We start from the raw sequence: 21,058 nt of genomic DNA on the forward strand, positions 1-21,058 counted from the left end.
AGAATTTTTTTAAATACATTTGAAGAGTTTATTAATGTAGCATTATAGATTTGAACTTTGTCTTAAATTATACTGTTACATTATACAAATGTTAACATTAAAACAATTCATGTTGAAAAAACACATGTTAAACTTTTACAACCAACATTATAAGCAATCTGTTTATACCTGCATATAAGTCTCCAGTGATGTCCACATACTCCAGTTTTTTAAATCTTTGCCGCCTTTGGCATAATCTCGAGCACGGCATTGTCGATTTCCAAGGGACATGTTTTCATGTGCATTAGCTCTGTTCAAACCCAGCACTTCCTCATGTATGTACACTGACCACAGGTTGCAGGTACACTCAGTTGTATGTGGCGGGAACTCCCAAACTCCACGCTGCTGGTTATGACCCAACTCATGAATGGGCCCCCAGAGACCTCTTTTACGGGCTGCCTCTGGGTTCATTAGTTCTGGGGCAGAGCTGGAGTGCATCATGATGGGATATCCAGAATGCATAAAGCCTGAAAGGGAAAAGGGGAGTTTGGTGTTTAATATGGCTGCTAGGATCACCCTGACAACGGCTGCACCGGGGTGGATAAATGTCATCAGCGGTGATGTGCAGCTAAAAGCATCAACTTCTAAGACCTTTCAAAAACCTGAAATAAATAATAGCATATAGTAAAGAATTAGAGCCTTTGTTACGGTGTTGTTAATTCTTCATGCTAGATTTCATGTTTAATTTATAGTTTTTGGAGACTTTAGGATTTTGCGCAAATAGCACATTGTTACGGCACTGGCCTATTCACAACTCAAGTTACGCATAACACACAATTTGTTCAAGTCCAATTATGCCCTCGCATTGTCTGTGCAGATACGTGCAATATACTTTATATCATATTTCACATGACCAAATTAGAAATCTGGTCTCATCACATCCACTTGTCGGAGAAAGCAGTAACATCAGTTTGAACTGACGGCGATAGCTATGGACTTTAAGGTAATCAGCTAACCTAGCTAGTGCTTTTTATTGTTGGTGTTTTATTCTATTTTAATATCTGAATATTAATGAGAAGAAGAAAATGTCTTTGTCAAGACCAATAAAGTACCAGAAGCGGGATAATCCTAAAAGTGATTTCTGCTGTGAACCTCAATGAAGGCATCTTGAATAAAATAGCGCCATATTCAACGTAGCACATACAGAGGACCTGAACTGGAAGCAATGTGACCTGTTTTACAGAATACAAAGATTGAGGCGTACAACTCGTATTCAGCAAAAGTTCAGATGTGCATTTGCTTCATTGTCTGTTTAGATGTTGTTGATGTATGTTACGACCCGAGAGCGGCGTTTTGTTTGTATCTTTTCTCCACTTTCACTCTCTCCTGTCAAAACTCTCAGGTCTCGCGAGTGGTTGATTATCACGTCATCAGTCAACTTTACGTCACTACAAGAAGATCACGTCACCACCGTATAAAGACCCGGAAATGGCGAAAGGAGGAAGTTCAACTATTTATTTAGCTCACGCTCGCTCTTTGATTGTTTTTGTTATTATTGATATTAACTTGAGATTTACCTCATTCGTGTTCTTTAATGAATGTTTAAACGTTTCTATTGTTCTCTCGCTACGTTTTGCTTCCATACATTCATTTTGTTTGTTTGTTTCTTTGTACGGTGACATTGTCTCTACGTCCACAAGAACTGACCCTCTGATGTTTACCAGACCAGCGAGGAGTGCATAGGGTGGTATGACACACATCGTACAACCCGTAGAGTTTGAGATTGTATAGACACATCAGGTAAGGATGAGAAATATCTGATGTTTTGGTTTTGTTCATTTCTGTGATTTGGCAGATGCTCATTATCCATCTATCTCTATTGATCATTGTAAATTGTTTATTTTGATACTTGTTTTTGTAAAAATTGGCAATTTACCTTTATTATTTCAATACAAAACTTTAACTTTCTTCAGTCCCCTATTTCATTTCAACAAATGTCCAGTAGTGGTGATCTAACACTCCTTTATTTATTGCTTTATTTTTTTATTTTTAACTTTATTGTTTTGATGTTGTGTTTCCTAATACCACAAGACATTCAAAGGGGGATGTAACACTATAGTAGATTAATGTCATATAGGATGCGTTTGAAAAAAAATGTATTAGCTCTCCAAGCGCTTCAGTTTATCAGTTTTCAGCTTTATCATCTCCCGACTGGATCATTGGTTTTATTAAAACAAGAATTTTCTACTTCTAACAAAAAATTTTATTTCTCATCATATATTCATCAACAAAATCTTTTAAGTAGAATTATTTAATTATCCTAATGATGTGTATTTTTCCCTCATCTTTGTTAACGGAATCAAAAAACACCTCAATCCTTTCTGCAGTAATTTCGTTATACAAAAATGTTTCAGTGGGAAAACCAGACAATGTTTTTTTCCACTTTACTCAAAACACCTGACAATTGAAAAGCTTTTCAGCCAAGGACTGAACCACCATTTAATTATTGTCCATCCGTTTGCAGATATTTAGTAGTTCTGAATATTTGCTGTATTGACAGATTTTGACAATCTGGAATCGTTTTTATCCGTTGATGTTTACATGCTACTGTTGTATAAGACATTTTAAAACCAATGCAAACTATTTATTATTTTACATTTTTTTGTATTTTGAAATATATTACAAAAGGGTTTAATTTCTATTCCATTTTCAATTATGCACTTTTTAGGAGTTTGATCCACGGTAAACACATGATTTGCACATAATTTTCGGTGGCCACTTTTCAGTTTGAAAACTACTGTCATAGGCGGAGCAGCAGTTTGAAGTAAGTTTTGCTGAGAAAGTTAGCTCTTATAAACTAGTTCATTGCTAGCTACTACACATCCAGTTTAATAGCACTGTCGTTTAAAGGTAATTCTATTAAGTACTAAGTAAAACTGTGAACCCCCTTAAATAACAAGATCTGTTTCCACCACAGTACAGCAAGAACAGATGTGAAGTATGCACAACAGAACCACACGTCTTGCAATAAATTGGCCAAATACTCACATCTGTATAGTTATACAGTCTGTTTCTGGCCTTAGTGTTATAATCATGTTGGTCACTCTTTACCCTAACAAAGACACTGTAAGTATTCAATAGTACCACATACCGCAAGAGATCTGAACATCTGCAACAAATCGCTCCTTGCGGAGGAACTTGGCAGGCTTTGCCGCCAGGTCAGCTACGCCTCTCATTATGGAATCCCAAAGTGAAGCCACCTCATCGGGGCGGTCCAGATTCCTTATCACTGCTGATTCCAAAGTGATGATGATGTTCTCAAACTCAAGCTCTGCCCAGGGGGCTGGTGCCTGACGGATCCCACCCACCCAGTTAGCAACACTGGTCTCTCCTAAGGGACGAGCAAATTTTACCCTCATGACCTTTGATGCGACAATTATTAAATTAATCATATTTATACACACATAATAAATGTAAATTACAAAATGTATTACTTCAAGGTCATTCAAATGGTGCTCACTGAATATTCATTCAGCTTTCTTACCAGACTTGAAGTATGGGGCCTGAACTGCGGTCTGCACGACAATTTCTACCCCCTCCACTTTGCAATTGGGAGGTGCTATTAGGTAAATGAGCCCTCCCCACAGATTCCAGAGCTGGACCATTTCTGTGTTCAAGGGGAATCGCTCACAAACAACAGGTGCCCGTTTCAGAACATTTGCACCACTAATGTTATCTGTCTGGCAACCAATCTGCACCTGCATGGAGTGATACTTCATTTAATGGCATGCGCTCTCAGACCTTTTCATGTGCAATGAGGTTGTAGGATTAGTAGATCTATACAAGAGATACATTGCTTGATTTCTGATGGAAATACATTTTTGAATTAATGCACTATAGTGTATAAACGTTTCTGTTCACCTTCCAATTTTTCCCAACGATCTCTGGAGGTAGTGCAATGTATGTCTTCATACCAGGAGAAAGATATAACCCTGTGCTTATCCATTCTTCACAACCTGAAACAAGTAATTTAACAGTTATAAGATATAATTAACAACTTGCATAAAACAAATGAATGGTTGTTAAGCTAAACTGGGCTTTTTAGTCTTCAAACCCTGAGTAAACATTATCCTAGATTATCTTGTTCCATTTTGTTTCCATACTTTACCATAGGATAGTAATTCATTTTTTATCCTTGGTTAGTGTTTTATTTGCATATTACTATTCAGTTTCTGATTAGTTGTCTTTTGCTAAACAGCTAGCAGTTAAGGGGCTTTCACATGACTTGTGTCAGGAGTCAACGTACCGCTCAGCACCAGTGTCAAGTGGCACTTTGATCTCCACATGAAAAGTGTTGCAGAAAACCTTTTGTTTTCATTTTAGTTATTGAAAATGTGTAGTAATTATTGGCTGAAGCTTCAAATTGACATTTAGCACCGTGTTACTATGCTTGACAATAGTTTTTGTGTGTAACCCCATATTGTGGTGCCAAGGGTGTACAGAGGTATGCTCTGAAGTAGGGTTTCATAACCCAGGGTTAAAGAGGTGCTACCCCTCTTTAAAAATGTATTTTGTGATACACTGCTTAACCCAGGGTTGAAATTGTCTTTATCCCAGGGTAAATATTACACTAACAAAGAGTTTAGCTCAGTGCAAAAAGCCCTAACACTTGCTACTTTAAAAAAAGGAAAACGTTCGTACCTGCCGTGTCGGCACTGATGCGAACTCTTGCATTGGACACAGTGGGTAGGTTGGTTCTGTCCTTGATGAGGTAGGGCAGGAGGGCATCAGGGTCAGGTGAGACTTTGTAGACTTCGTTCCCAACATGGAGCATCAGATAGTCCTTGGCACTTTCAACAGGACAGTTACTACACACCTGCGGAACACCTACCTTTTTCACCATGTCAGAAAGAAGTGCTACCATTGAGGTATAGGCAGCACAGTCATGAGCCTGCATGCGGAGGTAACTCGCACAGTCACTACCAAGTTGCTTCAAGCAGCTCTGTTCTTGAGCAGTCAGTTCCTGCCCCTGGGTTACATGTTCAGCAAAACGCTGCAGCATGTTGCGAAAGTGGTACCCCTCTCTACAGATAAGCTCTGCCTCTGGTGCTTTGTATAGTCCTCCACTCAAGGTGTTGCCCAAGATACACAACCCCATCTTATTAAGAATGTGATTTCCAGGGTATTCGGTCATCACATTGGAGCCACAGTGGGTCTGGGCCCAATACCAAGCATGACCCCCAATGAGAAGACCACCACCTTCAGCAACAAAATCTTGGATCTGTTCACACTGAGCATCACTGTAGGAAGTGCAGACATAGACACTAAGATCTTCTCTGAAGCCAGTCAACTGACAATCTAGACCGGATTTGCTCAGTACATTCTTGGCTGCTGTAAGGCTGGGTAGGACCCCGATAACACCCTTACGACCTTCATCAAGCCACTGGATAGCATTGACCAAGAAAGTGGACAGAGCTTCACGGCCCAGGTAGCCTTCATGGGTTGCCACAATTACTCGCCCTTGGCCATAGTAGGCACCAGCAATGAATGCTTTTCCAGCTTGGGTGACTCCAATAGGAAATGCTAATGGTCCATGCACCATCACTTCAGATGGCAAAGCCCCACCTTGGATGTCAAACTCAGGCACACCTTGTAGCAGAAATTCTAGGTCACACTTAAAATCCTTCCCAATTCTGAAAAATTACAATAACCCACCATTAGAGAAACATTTTAAAACATTTGTATGTTTAGAAAAATAATGGGTAAAAGACTAAAATGTATGCAGAACTTACGATACTGCTAGCCAACAAGAAGGGATATTTCTAGGCACAGGAAATGTGCCAAGTTCCCCGGGGTGTTCCGAGAAGTAAATTCCAGAAACACTGCACACCTTGTTTCCAGGAAAGTTTAGCAAAGTGTTATCTTGTGGATGTGCATAAGCCCAGCTCCAGGCTTGGCCAGCAATTAGCAAACCACCCCCAGCTTTTAGGAAAGCAATCAAATCCTTTGCACAGGTCTCAACACTGTAAGCATCAGAGACATATATAGCTAACCCATTCCGAAAGTCTCCAATCTCTGTCTTGATTTGGGAGTAGACCAAGTTGTCAGCTACTGAACGGAATTTCTCCTGAATCCCTACAATGCGGTCTTCATTCTTACATGGCATGAGCCACTTTAGGGAATTTTCTACCAGGCCAGGGAAGCGCGTTAGGTATTCCTCATGTCCCAACACCACCACACGTCCCTGACCATAACGAGATGCAGCCATCAGGACCTGACCTCTTGGATTCATGGCAAGTGGAAAGGCATGGTCACCGATTAGCACAAGATCACTGGGCACTGCTTTCCCTTCTAAATCAAGCTCCTCCAGTCCAGACATGAGAGCATAGTAGTCCTCTTCACGTGCCATTGTGCTTTAGTTATGCTTAGTTAATCAGTATAAAAAAGTATTTTTCACTCTCAAATTACAGTAACTTTTACTGGGTATCACAGTTGGGTTTGTTCCACCAGAGCTTATGCATGCACGAGTGACCTCGACTGGATTTCAGCCCTACACAATGACAGAAAAAGTTACATAGTGTATTTAGAAACTGCTAAAATAAAGCATATCAGCAGTGTCCATTTGCTTTTTCATTGCTTAAAGCTTACATTTGTAAAGGTCATTATCCTCCTGATGCCCAGCAATTATACGTTTTTCTGAGCCCATACATGCTACACAGTGGGGATTTCTTTAAGACTGCAAGGGAAGCTCAGCTTCCCCTATAATGTCAAAAAAATAATGGTCAAATATGTACTATTGTGTAAACAATTTATTGACTAAAAATGCGTTAGAACACGTTCATCTCGAAGACGAGTTCGTTCAGAATCAGCTACATTACATATAGCAGGTCGGCTGACTCGATTTACTTCTCATACATTCCCGTAGCGTCAGTGCATTTCCCTGTTGAAGCCGAGCGTCCATTGACTTCAATGGGGCTGCTCTGAACAGTTTTTTTCAGTGCTCGAAAATAGACGGTCATTGGATAAATGCTGCGATTATGTCCCGCCCACGGACGCTCAGCGTCTCTGGGGGTGAATGAGGAGTGGGCTGGCCCGGACTCCGGGCTTCCGCGTGATGATTGCGTGAGGATCTGTCGAAAGACTGCATCTCCTTTTGATTGACAGCGAATCTGTACTATAAGAAGTCACTGAAGCTATTTCGCGCTCAGTCCCATCGCGGATTTCTCAAGTGTAGTCGAAAGACAAACTGCTGCAACCTATTTCTTTATATTTGTTTGGCGAAATTGCTAGTCAACTTGCATAATACATTTCACACAATTATACACCACATTCCTTGTTTCAGTTTTACCAAGTTTAATATATTTTGTTTTAGAGTGTTCGTTCGTTCGTTCGTTCATTCATTCATTCATACAGTAGGCTAGGCTAGCGTCGTACGGGTGAAACTGCGCACGATGGCAGACGGTGCTAATATTGTCGACCTGATTTTGGCGAAGCCATTTGAAAGTCTTCCTTACGAGGAAAAAATTTGAATTAAACAGCAGGGCAGATCAACACCTAAGATTGATTTAGTGCAAAAAATAGGGTAAATAAGTTTATAATGTAGGCCGAAAATGAGCTTCCCCTCTTTGAAAGACCAGCAGCCGCCACTGATGCTACAGTGATAAATCTTTGGGCATTATTAGAGGACTCCATGGGCTTTTCAAAGTACCAAATTCAGTAAAATAATATTCTAAATTTTAACCAACCAAAAGTTTCTTATATTCAGAAAATACTCATTTTACAAAATATCAGTGACAATATAATAATAAATGCCACTTTTAATTTATTAAAATAAGCTGTAATTTAGACAAGGCAAGTTTATTTATATAGCACTTATATTTCATACAAAATGAACATAAAATCAATGAAGAACAATAAATAAGAGCAAAAAGTAATAGGATACATTTAAAAAGTAAAAATTATTAAAATGAATAAATAAGAATACAGAAATACAGTGCTCAGTGAATAAATGCACTTCTAAACAGACGTGTTTTCAAACTAGATTTGAATGTGGCTACTTGTTGGAGCACACCGGACATCTTCTGGAAGCTGGTTCCAGCTCAGGTGGCATAACAGTGAAACAATGTATTTAGGATCTAGGCCATTGAGTAATTTTTAAATGAGTAATACTACTTTAAAATCAATTCTAAATGTAACTGGAAGCCAGTGTAAAGACATGAGGACTGGAGTAATTGGCTCAGGTTTTTTGGTTCAGGTAAGAATCTGAAAGCAGCATTTTGAATGAGCTACAGCTGTCTAATGGTCTTTTTGGGAACATTAGTGAGAAGTCCCCTGCAGAAATCCACCCTACTGGTGATGAATGCATTATCAAGTTTCTCTAAGACTTGACTGGATATAAAACATCTAATTCTCTCTATATTTTTAGATGATAATAGGATAATTAATTTATTTGAAGTGACTGCTGAAACTAAGGTCTGACTCCAAAATGACACCAAGATTCCTTACTTGATTTTTTTGTCTTAAAACCCCAGGAGTCAAGGTATGTGTTCACCTTTGGAATTGTGCCTTTGTTGCCAAATACAATGACCTCTGACCTCTTGTTGTTGTTTACCTGATGGAAATTTCAGCACATCCAACTGTTAATTTCATCAATGCACATGCAATGAGAGTCTATAGGGCTGTAGTCATTTGGTGATAGGACTAGGTAAATCTGGGTGTCATCTACATAGCTATGGTATGCAATTTGGTTATTTTTGATCATTTGGCCAAGTGGTAGAATATACAGGTTATACAGGATAGGTTCAAGAATTGAGCCTTGTGGGACTCCACAAGTCATGAATGTCATAATTCCTTATGTTCACATAGTAGCCCCTCCCTTCTAAATATGACCTGAACCAGCTGAGGACCATCCCAGAGATCCCAACCCAGTTTAGGTTTTTTTGTTGCCATCTCTGTGCTGTGATGTGGTCAGAAACCAGACTGGAAATTGTCCAAGCAGCCATGAGTTTAAAAATGTGTTCAGCTGATTGAAAAAATAAAAAAACTTTTCAATTGTCTTGCCTTTGAAAGGGAAATTTGAGATTGGTCTTTAGTTGTTTAAAATAGAGTTAGAGATTGCTCTTTTTTAGAAGGGGCTTGACAACTGCATTTTTCAGGGACTCTGGAAACGTGCCTGACTCTTATGTTATCCTAACATAAGTCACTTTTTGCACAAGTTTGCCGCCATTTTAAATAGATCAGAATGAACACAAACCACTATTTTCACAAAAAACCACTAGATGGTGCCATAAACATGTGAAACTTACATATAACATTACTTATATGTTGTTTGGATTCACAGCTTGAACAGAAAGTGAAACAGGAGCCATCAAACATTGTGTATCATATTTAATACACACAGCGTTATAGGGTTAATGTCAAGGATACATAAGAGTTCACACTTCTGGCAATTTACTGCTGTTTTCAAGTAGAAGAGTTATAGGTGACTCTGGAGCATGGAGCGAGCAGTCAAACAAAGTAGTAAAGTTTCAGCTCAAATTTTGCCAGAGGAAATTGAACTGTGCCATTATGAAGGGGGATCCATTCATTCAAATAATCTGTTTGTCTATTTAGGTGATTTAGGATTTACTGTATTATATTAATTAGGATTCAGTTTGTAAGCTGATGGAAATACGATTGTTATTTTTTTAACGTTATTTGAGTAAATTGTTATTTGATACATCTTTATTTTTTGTTTGGTACAGACCAAGTTAAATGTAATAACCTTAAGTGCACAGCCATCTTGAAAATGTTGTCTTTGAATTTCTGGTCTAGCTTTTTCTATATAGATTTCTATGGTGTTGATATCAAGTCAAGTCATGTCAGCCTTTATTTATAGAGCACATTTAAAAACAACAGAAATTGACCGAAAGTGCTTTACAAAGCAAACAAACAAAATGTATAAAAACTGATTTAAAATTAAATATAAAACATAATAAAATAAGTAAAATAATTGTGGGTGTAGAAGGTCACTGATATATTGGGGCACGAGACCATATAGTCCCTTGTAGACAAAAATCTAAATTTTAAAATCGACCCTGAATTTCACTGGAAGCAAGTGTAGAGATGCTAAAACCAGAAAAATGTGATCCCTATTTCTTGACCCTGTTAAAAGCCTAGCTGCTGCATTTTGAACAAGCTGAAGGCGGGATAACGCAGTTTGAGGCAGACCAATGTACAATGAGTTACAATAGTCTAACCTTGATGTGATAAGTGAGTGGATCACAATTTCCAAGTCTTTATAGGAAAGAAAGTGTTTTATTTTAGCGATTGATCTCAGGTGGAAAAAGTTACCAGTTACCAATGACAACAGCAGTGATCTGCTTGTTGAAAAGTAACAATGAGTCTAAAATCACTCCAAGACTCCTCACATGATCTTGTACATTTGACGACTGTGGCAGCGGGGGCGTGGTCAAGCGCCCGTCCGGGAGAGAAAAGCGGTAAGGGTGCTTACACCTGAGCTAAATTATGTCTAACACCTGTGTCTAATTTTAGTAAGCATGGGGAGAGCGGCATAAAAGAGCAGCAGCGACAGAGCCTGAGGGAGACGAGCTTGGGCGAACTCGCATCCAATGAGAGGCGTCCGCGCGCTCACTGCATCAACACTCTATTCTAGAGTGCATATAAGCGTAGTTCGTAGGCTGGAACCCTGATTTTCATCTCTTCAGCGAAGCTCTTCGCATCGCTGACCTGGAAGCCGCGTCGCCGTTCGAGGGGCATCAAGCAAGCGTGGACAGCGCTAGAAGAAGCCGGCCGTCTCAGCCACCTTCAGCCATCCTGCGAGCTACGCCATCCGACGACGTATCCTTTTTAAAGCAAGCTAGTTCTCACGAACTATTCACAAAAGAGTACGAGCATCTTTTTCAAGATGCCTCGCTCCACTTGCGCCTCATGTCGCGCCCTTCTCAGCACAGGAGACCGCCACATCATCTGCGCTCTCTGCCTGGGACTGGGGCACGCAGAGCTCGCCCTCACTGAGGGCGGATGCGATTTCTGCGAGGAGCTACCGATGTCGACCCTGCGGGCTCGACTCGAAGCGCTCAAAGCAGAAACCTCCGCGCCGCCTTAACTTCAGCCGCGCAGGAAGAAGCGCCGCTCACAAAGGCTGCCGGAAACTGTGGTTGAAGCGACTGCCTCGCCGAGCCTCTCCTCGAAGCATCGCTCACCCTCCCCGCCTCGGACGCCGCAGTTGCCACCGAGCGGCCGCGACTGCTGCCATCTCGGATGACGAGGCGGAGGATAAGGGCCGCTGTTCCATCATGGCTTCGGACAGCGAGGAGTGGTCAGGCTCCCAAGCCTCCTCCTCGGCCCAGGAATCCAGCAGGACCCGCGCCGGAGTCAAAGGGGAGTTAACACGCCTCCTCACACAGGCCGCCGACCGCCTCGGGCTCGAGTGGTCACCGCCCCTGAGCAGGCACCCAACAGACTCGACGGCTGTTTTCTTCAAAGCCATCGCCGCTCTACACCCGCTGCCCGGGCCGCCCCTTCCTGCCGGAATTACATACGGAGCTTGCAAAGTCGTGGAACGCTCCTCTTTCAGCCAGGACCCGTTCCCACGTCTCCACCTCTCTCGCGTCGGTGGACGGCGCCACTGAGAGAGGCTACTCCTCCATCCCCCGGTCGAGGACTCGGTAGCAGCACACCTTTGTCCGCCCTCGCGAGATGGCGCTCCAAGCCTGTGCTCCCGTCTAAGGCCTGCAGAGCGACTTCCGCCTATGTTGGCCGCGCCTATTCCGCCGCCGGCCAAGCCGCATCTGCTCTGCACTCAATGGCCGCTTTTACAGATCCTACAAGCAGACCTTCTTCGGGAGTGGGATGAGAAAGGCAGGCACCCAGAGGCTGTTACTGATCTACTGAGCGCGACAGACCTCGCCCTTCGCGCTACCAAAGCTGCAGCCCAAGCTCTAGGGAAGTGCATGGCATCGCTGACTGTGACCGAGAGACACTTATGGCTAACACTAGCCGACATGGGAGAAGCAGAGCGCTCCACGTTCCTCAACGCACCGCTCTCTCCGACCGGTCTCTTCGGCTCCGCGGTGAGTGGCATTGTTGACCGCTTCTCAGAAGTCCAGAAAGCCACCCAAGCCATGAACCTCTTCCTGCCGCGTCGCGCTAGCTCCTCTGCAGGCCGCTCACGTGATCAGCCTCCTGCACGAGCCTCTTCACAGCGCCCAGTTCAACAAACTCAGACTTCTCAGCGTCGACAGGGCGGCCACCTCGATCACGCTCAGACAGCCGCCGCAGACCGCCGCCTCGCGGGCCTCGATTTAAGGTAACGCTGAAACCAGAGCAACCGAAGTCTTCCTAACTTTGTTGAACAAACGACGGCTCAGTCCCGCCGCGGCGGACCACCGTCAAAGATTTGCCCCTGTCAGTCCCCTTCTCTCAGGCTACTACAGTGGTGAATTTAGCAGCCAACAAGCCGGTGACACTGCCCGCTTGCTCAGCACTCAAACGCCGTTTTCACGGCGACCCAAATAAATCTTGTAAAGAGCAAACATGTCTTATGTGTAGAAAAAGTGCCCACAACTCAGTGTTCGCCCCTACACACAAGCATAACACATCCCGTGCCCCTATCAGAACACGCCTCATAAAGCGGTTACTGAACCGCTCGAAGCGCCAGAGTCAATGAAGGCGCCCACAAATGCGTGCGTGCGCCCATTCTCTGCCCGCTCTGTCACACGACCAGCCCTATGTGTAGAAAATGTGCCCACAATCCAGTGTTCACTTCTGCACACAAGCACTGCATGTCTCGTGTCCCCACCAGAGCACGCCACATAAAGCGGTTACGTAACCGCCGAGCGCCAGAGTCAATGAAGGCGCCCACAAATGCGTGCGCGCGCTCCATTCTCTGCCCGCTCTGTTACACGGCCAGCAAACATTCCTCTGTGTGTAAGTCCCGTGTCCATGACTATGCTTGCGCGATCACGTAACAGATGTGACTCTTTCCCCATTCATTCCAATCGGAAGTCACTCACAAAACAGCCTGTTCATGCTGTCTGCGAGCAATCATGCATGAACACACTAAACGCGCCACACATTTTGTTCAGCTCTGTGTGCGGCAATCAGAGCTGAATTGGCCATTCACCCTCTAGCTGCTACGCTTCAAAGCGTGGGAAGCTATTCCAGGGATATCCAAGTGGGTGTTAAGCACAATACAACAGGGCTATTTGCTACAGTTCGATCGCCACCCTCCTCGCCTCAGAGCTGCTCGAAACCACTGTGAACACGGAAGCAGCGTGCATGCTTCGCTCAGAAATAGCAAGCCTTCTGTGCAAAAGGGCCATAGAAAAAGTGCCACCCTCTCTGAGCTGAAGTCGGGCTTTACAGCCGCTATTTTCTTGTTCCCAAGAAAGACGGCGGCCTCAGACCCATATTAGATCTCAGGGTTTTGAACAAGGTGCTTGCAAAAAGACCGCTCAAAATGCTTACAATCAGGAAACTCCTCGCGCATGTGCGCCAGGGGACTGGTTTATTTCTCTCGATCTGAAAGATGCATACTTTCAGATTCAGATAAATCCCCGCCACAGGCCATTCTTGAGATTCGCCGACGGCCAGGTTTATCAATACACCGTCCTTCCGCTCGGCCTGTCCTTAGCACCTCGCACTGTCACGAGCGCATGGATGCGGCGCCGCACTCCCTGCGGAGTCAGGGTTTGCGAATTCTGAACTATTTGGACGACTGGCTGATTATGGCTCAGTCACATATGGAGCTTCTGTCTCACAGAGCAGTTCTCCTCAGCCATCTGAACAGTTTGGGTCTTGCAGTCAATTGGACCAAGAGTTCACTACAGCCCAGTCAGACCATTTCCTTCCTGGGAATAGAACTAGACTCCGTGGCAATGACGGCTCGCTTATCTACACAGCCGCGACGCCGTGTTCAGCTGACTAGCCGCGATCTTTTCAGATGAACAGCCTCACGCCTCTGAAGAAATTCCAGAGAGTGCTAGGTTACATGGCCTCAGCCGCAGCAGTACTTCAGCTGGGTTTACTGCACATCGCCCGCTTCAGCATTGGCTAAACACCCGCTGCCTCGCCGGCTTGGGCCACAGGCCGCCAGCCCATCAAGGTGACTCAGACCTGTATATCAGCTCTGCAGCCCTGGACAGTGGCCGAATGGTATCAGCGGGAGTGACAATGGGAGCTGTATCTCGCCGAAAAGTCATCTCGACAGACGCCGCCCAACACGGGTTGGGGCGCGGTCCGCGAGGGCTCTCCGGTTTTCGCCTATGGTCAGTTCAGGAAAAGCTCCTTCACATAAATTGTCTGGAAATGATAGCGGTCGAGTACGCACTGCGGCGCTTTCTCCCGGTCATTCAGGGTCACCACGCCCTGGTCCGCTCGACAACAGATCTGTGGTATCCTACCTAAACCGCCAGGGCGGTGTCAGATCCAGGAACCTCTTCCATCTGACTAAACGCATACTGAGTTGGTCCCAGTGCCACCTGCGCCGCTGAGGGCGACGCACGTGCCAGGCCACCTGAACGACGGCCCGACAGACTGTCCAGAGACAATATTCCCCTAGGGGAATGGTCCCTGCACGCCAAACAGTCCAGACGCTATGGCACCTATTCGGCAGAGCAGAGATAGACCTCTTTGCGCCCAAAGAGAACTCTCACTGCCCAATATTTTTCTCGAAGCGAGGACGCGCTGGCCCAGGACTGGCCCAGACGCCCGCTTTACGCCTTCCCTCCCGCCTCGCTATTGCCACAGGTAATGCAGAGGATCAGGGAACGCGCCACCGGTGCTCCTCATAGCCCCGCTGGGAGAATCAGACATGGTTCCCGGAGCTTACGCAGCTGTCACTGACAGCCGCGGGCCCATCCCAGTGAGAGCAGATCTCCTCTCTCAAGCTCACGGCACAATCTGGCATCCCCACCCAGAGCGCTGGGCTGCATGCGTGGGTGATCAACGACTACCCGTCGCTCTGCCAGAAGGAGTAATAAACACCATCATACACGCTAGAGCCCCTTCCACGAGAAGACTCTATGCGCCAAAATGGTCTGTGTTCTCAAAATGGTGCACCGACAGAGACCTGGACCCGCGGACATGTGGGGTGTCGTCGCTGCTCAGTATTTCTACAAGAGCTGCTGGATAAGGGCAGATCCCCATCCACGCCAAAGTGTATGTGGCGGCCGCTGCGGCGCTCGCTGAACCCCTGTACGGCCAGTCATGGGGTAAAAACGAGCTGGTCATCCGCTTCCTCAGGGAGCTAGAAGGATGAACCCCCGCGCCTCCATCGGTTCCTATCTGGGATCTTTCTATAGTTCTCGAAACTATGAAAGCCCCCTTTCGAACCACTTCAATCCGTGGATTTGAAATACCTTTCACTCAAAACCGCTTTTCTGACTGCCCTGTCATCAGTCAAACGTGTGGGAGACCTTCACGCGCTGTCTGTCAGCCATGCGTGTCTTGAGTTTGGACCAAGTGACTCCAAGGTCATTTTAAAGCCTAGACACGGCTATGTTCCCAAGGTGATCGGTACTCCTTTCAGAGCACAGGTCATTTCCCTATCGGCGCTGCCAGCACCGATAGCGAACGCGACGCCAATCTCCTTTGCCCGGTCAGAGCACTGAGATTGTATACTGCACGCTCCGCCGCTTTCAGACGCTCTGAGCAGCTTTTTGTTTCGCTCGAGGGCGCACCAAAGGTCTCGCCTCGAAACAGACACTATCTAGATGGATGGTGGACGCTATTGCTGCTGCATACGCGTCAAAAGACCTGCCATGCCCGTTGGGCATTAGGGCTCACTCCACTAGAGGCATGGCATCCTCGTGGGCATGGTCCAGCGGGATTTCCATTCACGACATATGTGTGGCAGCGGATGGACTTCCCTCCACCTTTGTCAGATTTTACAATATGGAAGTGCCCGCTCTGCAGGCAAAACTACTAGCGGTTTAATACGCTACAGCTCCCCTGGTGAGCTGCACTGATGGGTCACATTCCACACAGACCGGCACCGCCGCTCTGTCGCTCCCTTCCCACTATGTGCTTATGTATTACACAATCAATGACCCGCATTCTTGCCGGCCAAATATTATTTCCCCACTCATAAGGGCTCCCCGGTCCCCCTTAATTCCCTGGGGCTCATACAGTGGATGCTTGAGCGCGACGGCGTTGACAATGGGTTCCCGTGAGCGTAAGCTAGCTTACGTAATACGAGAGAACCTCTCGTAAGAGAACGTATCGGTTACCTAACGTAACCTCGGTTCTCTCTAGATGAGGGAACGAGTATTGCGTAGCCGGCCGTGCTCGCGCCACCAGCTGACTTTTCGCTTCAGTCAATGAAAACCAGGGTTCCAGCCTACGAACTACGCTTATATGCACTCTAGTCACACCCATTTTGGCGGCCTTTGATGCAGTGAGCGCCAGGACGCCTCTCATTGGATGCGAGTTCGCCCAAGCTCGTCTATAGGCTGCAGCAGTTGCCGCAGAGCAACCTATGAGCTCGCTAGATAGCCCGCTCAAGGTCTGCAGCTGCCGCACTGCGTTGACAATGGATACAAAAATTAAGGATAATTTTTTGGCTTCAATATCTCAGAAAAGATGAATCTTTCCCGTAGCGTAAGCTAGCTTACGCAATACTCGTTCCCTCATCTAGAGAGAACCGAGGTTACGTTAGGTAACCGATACGTTTTCCAGTGTTTTCTTGCCAGTGGTAGCTCAGCGGTTAAGGCTTTGGGTTACTGACCAAAAGGTTGGGGGTTCAAGCCCCAGCACCATCAAGATAGCACTGTTGGGCACTTGAGCAAGGCCCTTGACCCTGTCTGCTCCAGGGGCGCTGTTTCATGGCTGACCCTGCGCTCTGACCCCAGCTTAGTCAGAGCTAGGGTCTTTCATTGGCTCTGTACCTGTACTCTGCACAATGACAATAAAGTTGAATCTTAATCTTAAATAGGATATAGAGGAACCTAAAATCAGAACTTTGGTTTTGCTTTCATTTAATTGTAAGAAATTGTTTGCAAGCCAATGTTTAATATCTTTGAAGCAATTTAGGGCGTTTTCAGATGAACAGTTCTCATCTACACTCACTGGGATATAAAATTGGGAATCGTCAGCATAACAGTGATAAGATATGCTGTACTTATTATTAAAAATAGATCAATGTGTAATTAGCGAAGTGTATTTACAGGTGATAGAGACATCCAAGTTTATCAAGAGCATTTGGTGCAGCTATCATTAAGAGGACTCTCCATAGGCATATTGGTTTTTATACTGTATGAACTATAGATTCTATCCCCAACCCGAAACTTAAACCTAACCCTCACAAAAATGTTCTGCATTTTTACATTTTCAATAAAACATTGTTTAGTATGTTAAGCGATTTGAATAATGGGGACTCGTATAGAAATGTCCTCATAAACCACATTTATAGCATAATACCCTTGTAATTACCAGTTTTTAACCTAAAAAAAAAAGGTCCTCATAAACCACATGAACTTGCACACACACACACTACATGTGAAAGTGTGCATTTTATTTTATATTCTGTTTACAACCATTTTAAATCGCATAATGGTTGTAAATTATGTTTTCCTTGTACCTGGACCTCTCTTGCATTTGATTGGCCATTTTCCAAGTTGGAGCAGAGCTTCAATAAAACCAGGCAGAACGGGAAGCAAGTAGGGTCATGAATTTATAGTTATTTGAGAGGACTCAGGGAAAACACTGTATACAACCATCCTAATAAAATATGGCTGGAATGTGCACTGTAGATTACGCTGCATATCACATCATCCGCAAGATCAGTAACAGCATTATTATCATCAACACACCAGTGAGGTTTTGCAGGACTAGTTACATGTTAAAATAACAATGTTTGTAAACAATTTTTTCCTTTATGTATTTACTATATTAAAATAATGTCCAACAAAACAACAATGTTGAGGAGTATGATGACGCACATTGAGAAACAGCAAAAGTTAAAAAAAATCTTTAAAAGATATGATGCCACATTGCCACGACAGACATTGTAAACTTTGGCAGGTTCTTTATCATAATCATATGTTGGAGTTGAAAAAAATAATAATAGACTTAAACATATTTGAATTTGCAGCTTCATATAGCCTTTATTTCCTTCAATTATAGAATGCATATAGTCTTAATTCATAGTACAACTCTTTTTGGAGATCAGGAAAACCGTTTTAATATCAAATTAAGTTGTTTATAAAGCACTGTTTCATTAAATATTCAGATTATCTTTGGCAGTCTCAATCAGGGTCTAAAAATGAAACGTTCTTCATTTTGATTCATTCGGCGCAAAAACTGTATTTTAAGGTTCTGGTTCAGAAGTTCTGCAGCCTTCTTCCCAAAAGGTTACAAAATAAAAGAATGGTTAATAATGTTGTTTTAAAATGACAGTAATCTGTGCTAAGGGGTGGGTATTAATGCATCATATCGAACAAAAATTCAGTGAGGACTTGGAAACAACTGAGAAATTTACTTTTTACCTCTAATAATGTTTTCCTTGTACCCGGATTAGCTGTGCAGTATATTAATTAATTATACAAAGTTGTTAAAAGGTTATTTATTTAGAGAATGCGACATCCACAACAGCAGTAAACACAACAGCAAAGAAATGTGTGATGCGGCAGTTTCCATAGCTGTGCAGATGACACCAATTTTACATTTTTTGGGGCAATATGAAGTGGTTTAGTTTAAAAAAATATATACTGAGATAAACCCGTTGGCCCTTATCAAAACAATATTCTAACCGGTTTCCAACATTTTAAATAAAGTTTTCACTCCAGAACAATTGAAAATAACTTTGTTCTGGTTTTCGGTTACATTCTGCTAAAAACTGTGTTCGTGTTTTGTTCCAAAAAACAATTTAGTCCCTGGTCGCAATATAATATATGGCTAACCTGAGTACACAAAACATACATTCTTTATGTGCATGTGTAGCAGTTGTTCCTCTGCGTTATGTTATTTTTTTTCTATGATATTGTTAATAAACAATTTTCCACACAAAGCTGGTCATGCCGAAGGCGATTTAATTATAGTACCTGTATGGTAAAACACAAACAGACAGGCACTGTTATCCGCAACATGTTCTCTCTTGCCTCTCTGCTCTAATAGCATTACCAGAAAGAGAGCACACACACACACACACACACACACACACACACACACACACACACACACACACACTATATGTAATAGTATAAAAAAAAAACTCATTAGTGTTTCTTAGATGCCAATTAACATACCTGTATGATAAAACAGACATTTTCTCTCTTGCCTGTTAAACACACAATACATTTTGATTACACCAGGAAGTCAATTACAGAACACCCAATGAATGCAATGAACATTATATTAATAAAATAGATTATATTTTTAGAAATATTATATATTTAGCTTTCTTACAATATATTAATAAAATAGATTATATTTATAGAAATATTATATATTTAGCTTTCTTACAAATATATATATATATATATATATATATATATATATACATACATATATATATATATATATATATATATATATATATATACACACACACACACACACACACATAAAAATATATCTATTATTTATCCATTTATATTAATCTGTACACATCTATTAATTAACCGAAATGTTAGCCGCTTATAGCCACAAACACGTCTCACACACACCATGCAGTCATCTCACGCAGTACACTATTCACTCAAATAAACTTTGTTTAACAAATTGATAACACAAACTAACGGTTAAATACAACATCACATAGAATACTTTTTCACATTTGATCATTTAAACATGAAATGAACGACTATAAACAATTTAACATGCGATGAAGGGAGATCATGAAATCGTACCTCTAATAGCATTACCGGAAAGAAGACGGACTTTGATTTCGCTGCTATTTTAATCTCTCACCTGTATGACGTCAGCCGACGTGCATACAGAGATCGTACCTTTCATAAGAGCATGCAGACTTCTTTCAAAATAAAGTGTCCCCAAGATAAATAATAATAATTAAAATAATAATAATAATAACAAAAATTATTTATAATCTGGTGTAACAACATATCCCTGCTACATCGCATGTTGGATTACCTGTGTTTGGGCTTTCGTCAGCAGAAACATTGCTTCAAATTGCCAAGATGTAAAGTTAAGTATACTTCTCAGTGTCACCATTCTTGCATATAATGTGAGAGGGGAAGGCGGAGCACGATAGTTACAGATATTATAAGTTGTTTCAGATCGTAAAGAAACTGTTGTATTGACAGTTTACACCAAGGCTCTCTTAGTTGGAAGCGACTCGAGTCTCTATATGCGTGTGTGTGTGTGCGTGTGTGTGCGTATGACAGTGTGTGTGAGTGTGGGTGAGACGATATGAGAGAGAGACTTAATAAACTAAAATCCAGAAAGGCATGTGGTTTAGACAACATTAGAACAGAAATGCTGGTGCTACTGTCAGATATTGCACAAGGGCTACAGCAGCACCTGGACCTGCTGCAGAACTACTGTCAGAACTTGGCCCTGACAGTCAATCTGAAAAAAACTAAAATTATGATTTTCCAGAAAAAAGCCAGATTACAGGACACCAGATACACATTCACTCTGGGGAACACTGCAATAGAACACACCCGACATGTCGACTACCTCGGTCTAAAAATTTGTGCTTCAGGGGGTTTTGGTCTGGCAGTGAATGCACTAAAAGAGAAAGCTAGAAGAGCATTCTATGCTATTAGGGACAAATTTACCCAAGTTGACATTCCTGTAACAATCTGGTGTAAGAGCTTTGATGGTATTATAATGCCTATTGCTCTGCATGGATGTGAGTTTTGGGGTCCACTCTGTCTGGCAGATTACTCGAGATGGGACAAACACCCCATAGAATCCCTGCATGCAGAATTCTGTAGAAACATTCTAACCGTGCATTCACACCAGAAGCGGCGAGAGCATCACAATTTGCTCTGGCTGCCTTGCCTTCAACGCTCGAGGACGCTCGTGGACGCTCTGACATAGTTGAAATAGGCGGCAACGTTTGTTCAGAATGCTTTGTTTTGTGAACTATATTTAAAGGGGCCGCAATTTAAAC

At 43.2% G+C, this 21,058-nt stretch overlaps 2 protein-coding genes across 3 annotated transcripts in view; one reads left to right on the plus strand and one right to left on the minus strand.

Annotated features, from left to right (window-relative positions):
- The window catches only part of pnkp (polynucleotide kinase 3'-phosphatase), a 162,461-nt gene that overhangs the window by 114,624 nt on the left and 26,779 nt on the right, over window positions 1–21,058 (plus strand). The window lies entirely within an intron of this gene.
- Window positions 1–21,058, minus strand: part of LOC127629800 (TRPM8 channel-associated factor homolog) — an 83,802-nt gene that overhangs the window by 50,323 nt on the left and 12,421 nt on the right. The window contains exons 2-7 of one of the 2 annotated variants that reach the window (XM_052107050.1): window positions 5,772–6,529; window positions 4,681–5,672; window positions 3,901–3,995; window positions 3,524–3,737; window positions 3,131–3,370; window positions 169–506 (exon numbers count right to left, since the gene is read on the minus strand). In XM_052107050.1, the coding sequence (XP_051963010.1) occupies window positions 169–506; window positions 3,131–3,370; window positions 3,524–3,737; window positions 3,901–3,995; window positions 4,681–5,672; window positions 5,772–6,388 (2,496 nt within the window). In that variant the 5' untranslated portion in view covers window positions 6,389–6,529. Of the gene's footprint in view, window positions 1–168; window positions 507–3,130; window positions 3,371–3,523; window positions 3,738–3,900; window positions 3,996–4,680; window positions 5,673–5,771; window positions 6,530–19,226; window positions 19,259–19,829; window positions 19,929–20,070; window positions 20,172–21,058 lie in introns of those variants that run through there. The other variant, XM_052107049.1, reaches the window with a different exon arrangement.

This window comes from Xyrauchen texanus, chromosome 36, assembly GCF_025860055.1.
Source record: "Xyrauchen texanus isolate HMW12.3.18 chromosome 36, RBS_HiC_50CHRs, whole genome shotgun sequence".
In the NCBI taxonomy this organism is placed as follows: Eukaryota; Metazoa; Chordata; class Actinopteri; order Cypriniformes; family Catostomidae; genus Xyrauchen; species Xyrauchen texanus.